General features: G+C 31.7%; 1 protein-coding gene across 1 annotated transcript; it reads left to right on the top strand.

Moving 5' to 3' along the window:
* The first annotated feature begins 1566 nt into the window (after positions 1 to 1566).
* On the top strand, positions 1567 to 5621 carry LOC140833942 (ASC1-like protein). Its single transcript, XM_073198474.1, has 6 exons — positions 1567 to 1907; positions 3475 to 3704; positions 3786 to 3941; positions 4439 to 4624; positions 4826 to 5010; positions 5185 to 5621. Exons 1-6 carry the CDS (start codon positions 1770 to 1772, stop codon positions 5214 to 5216), a joined length of 927 nt encoding a protein of 308 aa, XP_073054575.1. The 5' UTR covers positions 1567 to 1769; the 3' UTR covers positions 5217 to 5621.
* The last annotated feature ends 3199 nt before the right edge of the window (positions 5622 to 8820 follow it).

The raw sequence follows: 8820 nt of genomic DNA, 5'->3' as shown, positions 1-8820 counted from the left end.
ATTTGATGAGATGGTGAAAGAATTTTTCTGCGTGAATTGACGGCTTGCAAGTTGTTTTGGTGGATTAGATTATTAATTAATAGAGAGAAGTTTTATAAATAGCTCTTAAGCTTAATTATAATTAATGGTCTATATATACATTGCGTGCTTATACTATCGGTACAAACTTGTGTGAGACGGTCTTACGGGTCGTATTTGTGAGACGGGTCTCTTATTTGGGTCACCCATGAAAAAGTATTACTTTTTATGCTGAGAGTATTACTTTTTATTGTGAATATGGGTAGGGTTGACCCGTCTCACGGATTATGACCCGTGAGACGGTCTCACATGAGACTCACTCTATACTATCATACAAATATTTGTTTTAGTAATGACACATTTTGTGGGTTTTTGTTTGTAAAGTTTGGATTAATTGTTGATTATCAATTTAGTGGATCAATATATTTTTTTAAGGCAAAAAATTGTGTGAGACGGTCTCACGGGTCGTATTTGTGAGACGGATCTCTTATTTGGATTATCCATAAAAAAATATTACTTTTTATGGTAAGAATATTACTTTTTATTGTGAATATAGGTAGGGTTGACCCGTCTCACAGATTAAGATTCGTGAGACAATCTCACATGAGGCTCACTCTTTTTTAATTGGATCAACATGAAGTTAAACTCTTAATCTTTTTTTTTTTTTTTTTTTTTTTTTTGCTTCTTTGAATTTAGGATTAACTTGTGAATGAAAATAAAGTAGTGAGAGATATTTGTAGAAATCGAGTTTCGCATTTCACATCAAATTGCTTTAGGTCACCATCACTTAGTAGATAATATATTTATAACAAACTAAGTCTTAATTAATAATTTAGTGTAACCACTTTAATGTTTAATGAAATTAAATCTAACTTGCCAGAAAATAATATTTTTTTCCACAATTTATGAAATTAAAGTAATTTTAAGAATAATATATACTTAAATATAATATTTGTCTCATAAATTTTATCTTTTCAATATAAATCACTTTTATTAATTTAATGTAACCACTTTAATGTTTAATGAAATTAAATCAAACTTGCAAGAAAATAATATTTTTTTCCACAATTTATGAAATTGAAGTAATTTTAAGAATAATATATTCTTAAATATAATATTTGTCTCATAAATTTTATATTTTCGATATAAAATCATTATCGTAATATATTATATTAAAATTCTTGTTTTTTTAACCAGAGAAATTCTAAAATTTTAACTCGATTATAAGTTTCCAGTTAAATTATATTTTAGACAACATTTATGAAATTAAAACTGAAAGGAAAATTGATGAAGAGAATTAAAATTTTGATTAAATGAGATTTTTGGTATGAAAATTTTAAGGACTATGTTTCTTAAAATACAATTTTTATTTAATTGTTAAGATTGTAGATTTTCTTTTCTTTTCTTTTTTAAAGTTCATTGATACAGATGGGAATGAATTTTTGGAATTTGTTCTTCGAATGTTTGGAAAGGGGTTTTTTTTTTTTTTTTTTTTTTTTTTTTTTTTGTAACGAGTTTGAAAAGGGTTTTATATAAAATTTATTGATATTTTCTAAGTCAATGGGAAGAACTCCCACACACAAATTCTCATTAAAGATCCAATTTTTTTTTTAGCTGGACGAAAAACAAAGAACTTGAGAAGCATGAACATTGAACCCAACAAATATTTTGAATCTCAGTCTCAGATTTAATCAGTTATCACCACGTAGTCGAATAGATAAGTATTGTTTGGGTTCTTTACAGTGTTCAACATGGGTTTTCTTGAGGTGAGGAAATCTGTGGACTGGGAGCAAGAATCCTACGCGCAATATCAAGATTTCATCGCGTTACCTTTCTTCGCGCTTTTTTTTCCTACTATTCGATTTTTCCTTGACAGATTTGTTTTCGAGGTATGTTTTCCCCTTAAAAATCCGTGCCCTTTTTGTAAATTGAGATTTTTTTTTGTTTTCGTTTTTTGAAATTTTCTTTCTTAGTCATAATTTATATCCGAATGTGTATTTCGTGATGTTTTGCGTTATTCGTATTGCACACACATTGAACGTTATGCTTATTCTTGATGGGTTTGTATTGGTTCTTGTTATTGTTATGCTGGTGCTCAATTTATGTTTCAGCGATTAAAATTTTTGAAGTTTGCAGGAAATTGGACAGGCTTTATGTTTTGGTGGCGCTGATTGATTTAGGATCGGTTGTTGGTTGTAATATTTGGTTAGTTGTCAAAATAGGAAACTGAAAGAGTGAAAGATCGTAGAAGATGACTCTTGATAGTAAATTGAATGTTTAAATGTTGAAGATGGTGTCTTCCCAGTTTGAATTTAGATCACAACAATGTGTTATGGCTTTCGACTATATTCAGGCTAAAATTATAGGAAAATCAGACAAGCCCCAATCATAAACAGTGGTACATTTTGGAGGCTTCTTGCATGAAGTTGTGTGGAAATATAATTTTGTGTTTTCCTTTTGGATATGATTAGCCAAGTTAATTAAAGGCGCCATTGAAACATTTAACCCCGGTGTCATTTGCTAGAAACCAATTTGCCCCTGATCATAAGTTCGTGGGAAGCTGACCAACAATTGTTTTGTATATGCCCCCTCATTTGTAAGACAAAGATGAGCAACGCAAGCCCAGAATAAATATTCTAGGCATGCATATGCATGTTGGTTATGTATTGGAATTTGGACAACAAATGCCAATGAATATGCATGTGGCACTTAATGGAACATAACTATTGGAGTTTTGAACTTGTTGACATCTTTGCTATAAAATATAATTTTAGAAGCTACTTTGTTCCAAAAGTTCGAGCATATCGGAGGTGGGTCAATATTAATTTAACATTTTTAATGTTATTGATTTTTTAAGATTCCATTGTAGTGGTTGAAATTCCTCTTGAAGCTTCCAAATAGTCTGTTTTGGCAGGGATATATTTTCTGGTTAGCAAGGGAATTTATTTTGCCTTCATGCATGTTCCAGTATCATGTTTTAGCATGTTTATTATCCAAATGAAGCTTTGTTTTTCCAAGAATGCTTGAATCGAGATAAAAGGCATTAAATTTAGAACATCTTGGGGATTTTCTCATGTTATGTCCTCTTTTGATCTTCAATGAATCATGGTTTGGCACAGGCTAAACTGGTAATGGAAACATCGAGCCTGCCCACAACTGTGGTTATGGCTAATTATCTTTATTTTATTTTTGGTATCCACCTTTTGTATTTTTGTTAAAATATTCTAACCTTGTTGCATGGATTGCATGGAAAAATGAACTCTCCCCTTTAGTCTTTGTACTGACTCGTGACATATATATCACCAGTGATGCCGAGAACCACAAGTTCCATCTCCAATCTGAATCGGTTTTTTCGTTGTAATATTTTTCCTCTCTCTGCAAACTAACATTTGGCCTTCAAAATTTAACTACTGTTTTTGACAGTTTGCTCAACTTCGCTTTATTAATATGTTGCAGAAGATCGGAAGGCGTCTAATTTTTGGAAAAGGAATGCAAGCCATTGAAAATGAATCACAAGAGCGTAAAAAGAAAATACGCAAATTCAAGGAGTCGGCATGGAAATGTATTTACTATCTTTCAGCAGAGATTTTAGCCCTAGCAGTGACTTATGACGAGCCTTGGTTCAAAAACACCAAATATTTTTGGGTTGGACCTGGAAACCAATCCTGGCCTGACCAAATGTACAAGTATGATTTCCGTTCTATTCTATAAAAAAATCGTGGAATCTCTATTTTGTGGTTAGTTTGTTGATTGTTTCTGGTAGACAGGTTGAAACTGAAGGGTCTCTATATGTATGCTGGAGGATTCTATGTATACTCCATCTTTGCTTTGATATTTTGGGAGACAAGGCGGACTGATTTTGGAGTTTCTATGAGTCATCATGTTGCAACTTTAATTCTCATTATGTTTTCTTACACATCAAGGTTTGTTCAAGTTTCCAGCTTTTGTTGGTACTTTTGAAAACAGATCTCGACTTGGAAAACAAGGGATGAGAAAAAAAGAAAGAGCAGCTTTAAGTAGGAAAACAAATAGACCGCGTCTAGGCGTGAACACTTGTTACTGTACAAAATATCGTAATTGATGATAACCATGCAATTTAAGGCTCTTTTAATCGTAGGCCTAGGTAACACCATGTTTCAACCATTATATAGTTAGCAAAACATGGCAACAGGAGTAATTGTTGCTTTTCACCACCTCAAACAATTGTTGTTTGGTCATAGTTTTTCAATCGTTTGATTAGAATCAAAGCATAAGATATGTCTGTTGGATGAGAGGAACTGAAATTGTAGCTTTAAACAGAAAAAATCAGATTTACCTCCAAATTTGACAATTTGAATTCTACCTTGTTAAGGCAAAAGGACGGTATTTTGTGAAGATGTGGAATCTAGTACGGCTAAGAAGTTTTTGTTTCTCGACTCAGGTTTGCGCGTGTCGGTTCAATTGTTTTAGCTCTTCATGATGCCAGCGATGTGTTTCTTGAAGTAGGGAAGATGTCTAAATACAGTGGTGCGGAAGCCTTGGCGAGCTTCTCATTTGTGCTTTTTGTCTTATCGTGGGTCCTACTCCGCCTCATTTATTATCCGTTCTGGGTCCTTTGGAGCACAAGGTTTATTCTCGTACTCTGTAATAAGCCATATACTTGTATGAATCATTTTGAAGTAGAAGTTTGGTTGGATAAAGCTTTGTTTTCTGTCAAATTAAGTACATGAGAGATTACCATGTCACTTGTTCCTGTAGGTACATGTGAGACTATTAAGTCATTCATTCCGTTTATATTCGTCATTCTTATTCTACTCTTATAACGCAGTTACGAAGTGACTCAGACATTGGATAAGGAGAAACACAAAGTGGAAGGGCCTATCTATTACTATATCTTCAATTTTCTTCTTTTCTCGTTGCTCGTTCTTCATATCTACTGGTGGGTGTTGATGTACCGGATGCTTGTCAAGCAAGTCCTTGCGTGGGGCAAAGTTAGCGATGATGTTCGATCTGGTAAGAGACTAATTTACGGATGTTTCATAAATTTAATCTAGACTGACCCAGCATAAAGAATTTCCAGTTAGCATCAGAAATGGTTATTCTTGAGTGCATGCTAAAAAAATGACAACTTCTTGCATCGCGGACCCTCTATTATCAAGGTAACTGTGTCCCTTGTTTCTCCTGCAGATTCTGAAGACGAAGATCAGCACGAAGATTGATTGGAAAAGGAAAATTTCACGGTTCATTCATTTGAGGATATATAATTGTTTTTTATTTAAGGGTGCTACTGTTGAATCGTAGAACGTAGTTGTGTTCGTGATGGACAATTGCTACTATTTCACCACATCACATATTTTCTTTTACTCGGAGGCTGCTACACGTAGAAGTTTGAGTTGAGGATAGATTACTATCTTCTTCAAAACTCTCTTATTCCTGCTCCCAGAAGGATTGCCCGATTTCGATAAGAAAGTATTTGGAATCTGGCATTTTGCTTCACCAGCATATTAATAGAACCATGATCCCAGCAGTTTCATCTACTAGTGCATAAAAAATTATGCATCTATATATAAAGTTTGACGAGAAATTGATGACAATCTGATGTGGTGAAATTTGTAACATTTAAATACATGTTTACGTATGATTCAGTCCTTTGAAGATTTTTAAAAAATGAGCATGTTTTTTTGTGAGACGGTTTCACGGATATTTATCTTTAAGATGAGTTAATTTTGTTCATATTTACAATAAAAATAATATTTTTGGTATAGAAAGTAATATTTTTTTATGTATGATGTAAATAGTCATAAAATTGATTCGTGAGATCATTTCACATTAGTTTTTTGTTTAAAAATGTAATTCCTAACACAGAGGGAGTTAATTTCTTCCGAACTCGACGGAACATCTCACACCCAACTCAAGTGGAGAAACATATGGACGGGGTAAAATAATCGGTAATCGGGTGGGGAATTTTGAGTATGGGGATGGAGGTGAATGTAGTAAAATCATACCCATATCAAACTCGAATATCTGAATATATGTATGTGTGTGTATATATATATATATATATATATATATATTTGCAATTTTTTTTAAAAAAAATAATAAAAACACACACGAACACACTAAAACACATACAAAAACGTGAAAAGCTAGGGTTTGGCCTCCAAGTATCCTCTTCCACTTCTCCACATCTACCTACAATATTTTGGTGAATTTTTACAAGTTTGTGGTAAAGAAAACGTCTAGCAATCGTCGTCCATTCATCCTCTACGTTTCATCGCACCGATATTCGGTTATTCGAGAGTTTAAACGTAAAGAGATGTTCTAAACCTTTGTTGAAGCTTCAATCTTGTTATATACCGTTTTTTAATGATGTTTATGCAGGAAAACAGTTTTTAAACATGAAAGATTTGAATCAAAACATGAATTTGCATGCTGAAATTTTTCTGCGCAAGATCCTTCAAGTTTTCATGAGCTTTTGATGTGTTGGCTTCGTGTGGATCGTCCAGAATTGTTGTTGCAATTCATCCCAAGTTCGAATGGATCCCGATCTAAGATTTTTTAGCCAAGTTTTAGCTTTATCTTTTAAAGAAAAAAGAAAAAGCTTAAGTCGAATGATGTTCATGCTACAATTTAGATCATTATATGTGTTGAACACTTCTTCAAATTCTCGTAAATGCATGTATGGATTTTCAGAATCTAAGCCATGAAAGTTGAGTAAAAGTTGGATAATATCAGGCTTAAAATTGAGATGAGATGCATATGGCGGAAAAACTAGACATTAAGGTGCACTAGTATGTGTAGGATTCATGTGATCTCTAAGTGTTCTTCGCCTATCATGATCATGTTGAGATTGAATTTTATCTTCATTTTCCTGGATGTGTTCTTCCGTCATGTTTTGTTAAAATAAAGGGTTATTTCGAATGAGTCGACCACTAAGTGTACGTGACCCAATGCTCATACAAGTGCAAAAGAAAAACACACAAAAGCAATAAAAAATTCAAATAAAGAAAAACAAACTATAAACAAAATTAAATAGACTTGAAATTAAATTATACTTCCCCGACAACGATGCTAAAAACTTGATGCGACTTTGATTGTTACACTCCCAATAGCAGGTTGTCCACAAGTGGTGTAATTTGGTGAGTCCGAATATCGTATTTACAGGAAGCTAATGTAATTACAAGTCCACTACCATATCTGTTTATTTTGTTTTTTTTTTGTTTTAATTGTTTGAATATTTAATTGGTAATTTTTAATTGTTCAAATTTAAATTTAAGTAGTTGATATTAGAGTATCTACTCTTGGTATTTTAATAAAGTTAATATTAATGAACATTGTTGAAATACACTTAATAAAATGGTTCCAATATATTAAATAATCATATTTATATTATATTATATATTATTATCTTATAAGTATAAAATATATACCAAAACTTATAAATGTTTTCAAATATTTATTGTGATATATATATATATATATATAAACACTAAATCAAGGTTCCCACTTTAAATGGTTGGTAAAACCAAATTAACATTTAAATGATACCAAGAAATTAATATTATGATATATTGATATATAATAAATGAAGGCATCCACTTTAAATGGTTGGTAAAACCAAACAAACATTTAAATGGTACCAAGAAATTAATATTATAATATATTTTTATATAATTAATCGATACATTCACTTTAAATAGTTGGTAATACCAAACTAACATTTAAATGGTTCCAACAATTTAATGTAACATATAGCAACAATAAATCAAAACTCCCAATTATAAGTAGGGTATAAAAATGCTTAAAGAAATAAATATAACATAAACACTAAATAATGGTTAAATAATATAAAACATAGATTATTACTTTTAATAACATTATTATCATCCCAAAAGTTTCACATTTTCATCTCAAATTTGGGAAGTTAGCTACTCATTATTCAAAGTGTAAAACTTTGAATATGAAATTAGCATGCTTATTATATTTAAATGAAGAAATAAAGGGAAAAAAAGAGAGAGAAATATTATGAACTCAAAGGTTTGTTCATAAAATGAGTGATATCTCAATTCACTACAATGCACCCCTATTTATAGACAAATTTGGGGAGACAAACACAAATAAAATATTATTTTTTTACACATAAGTCTTCATTGGTGTTCCAAGAAATTATATTTTAATACACATCAGTTTTGAAAATCTTCCCATCCGAATTTTCTTTTCCACATAAAACAAAACATGTAGATATCTGAGTTGTTTGAATTGTAATTTTTTGTAACGGCCCAGAAATTCATGTTTGAAAATTTGCGGAAAAATTAAAATTTTCTTTTTAAAATAATCAAAATTGCCCCATTCACGAACTAAATTGATAAATCAAGTTTAATGTTCAAAATTTGCAGCGGAAGAAATTATTTAAAGTAATCCAACACTGATAAAATGTTTGAGCATAAAAAAATGGTAAGTGCAGTAAATGAGGTCCTCGGGTTCCACTACTGCTGACCCAAGCTAGCTCACTAGTCCTCGCCCTCGGCCCCGACATCATCAGTACCTACAACAATCAAGTCTAGTGAGCCTAAAGACTCAGCATGCATATATCGTAAATAACGAGTAAACAATATAGTAAATTTGCATGGGAGTAAAAATATCATGTCATGAGGCATAAAGTGAAAATAACTTGTCATGAGCAATTATAATACGTGCATAACTGAACTAAAAATCATAGTGAAAATATTTGCTCCTTGGAGCCCTGTAATAAAATAGCATGTAATAAATTTTCTGTTGAGATTATGGTCTACGCAAGTGGCCCATGCACTGAACTGAAATGAC

The sequence above is a fragment of the Primulina eburnea genome, chromosome 6 (assembly GCF_022965805.1).
Source record: "Primulina eburnea isolate SZY01 chromosome 6, ASM2296580v1, whole genome shotgun sequence".
Lineage (NCBI taxonomy): Eukaryota > Viridiplantae > Streptophyta > Magnoliopsida > Lamiales > Gesneriaceae > Primulina > Primulina eburnea.
The sequence above is the reverse complement of the archived record's forward strand: the minus strand, read 5'-3'. Positions and strand labels throughout refer to the sequence as shown.

What these genes read in the sequence shown, in the direction of transcription:
- LOC140833942 (XM_073198474.1), top strand. Translation starts at nt 1,770, where the DNA reads ATGGGTTTTCTTGAGGTGAGGAAATCTGTGGACTGGGAGCAAGAATCC. An exon ending in TGGCCTGACCAAATGTACAA is followed by an intron (nt 3,705 to 3,785) that starts GTATGATTTCCG and finishes TCTGGTAGACAG; the next exon opens with GTTGAAACTGAAGGGTCTCT. An exon ending in TAGCGATGATGTTCGATCTG is followed by an intron (nt 5,011 to 5,184) that starts GTAAGAGACTAA and finishes TTTCTCCTGCAG; the next exon opens with ATTCTGAAGACGAAGATCAG.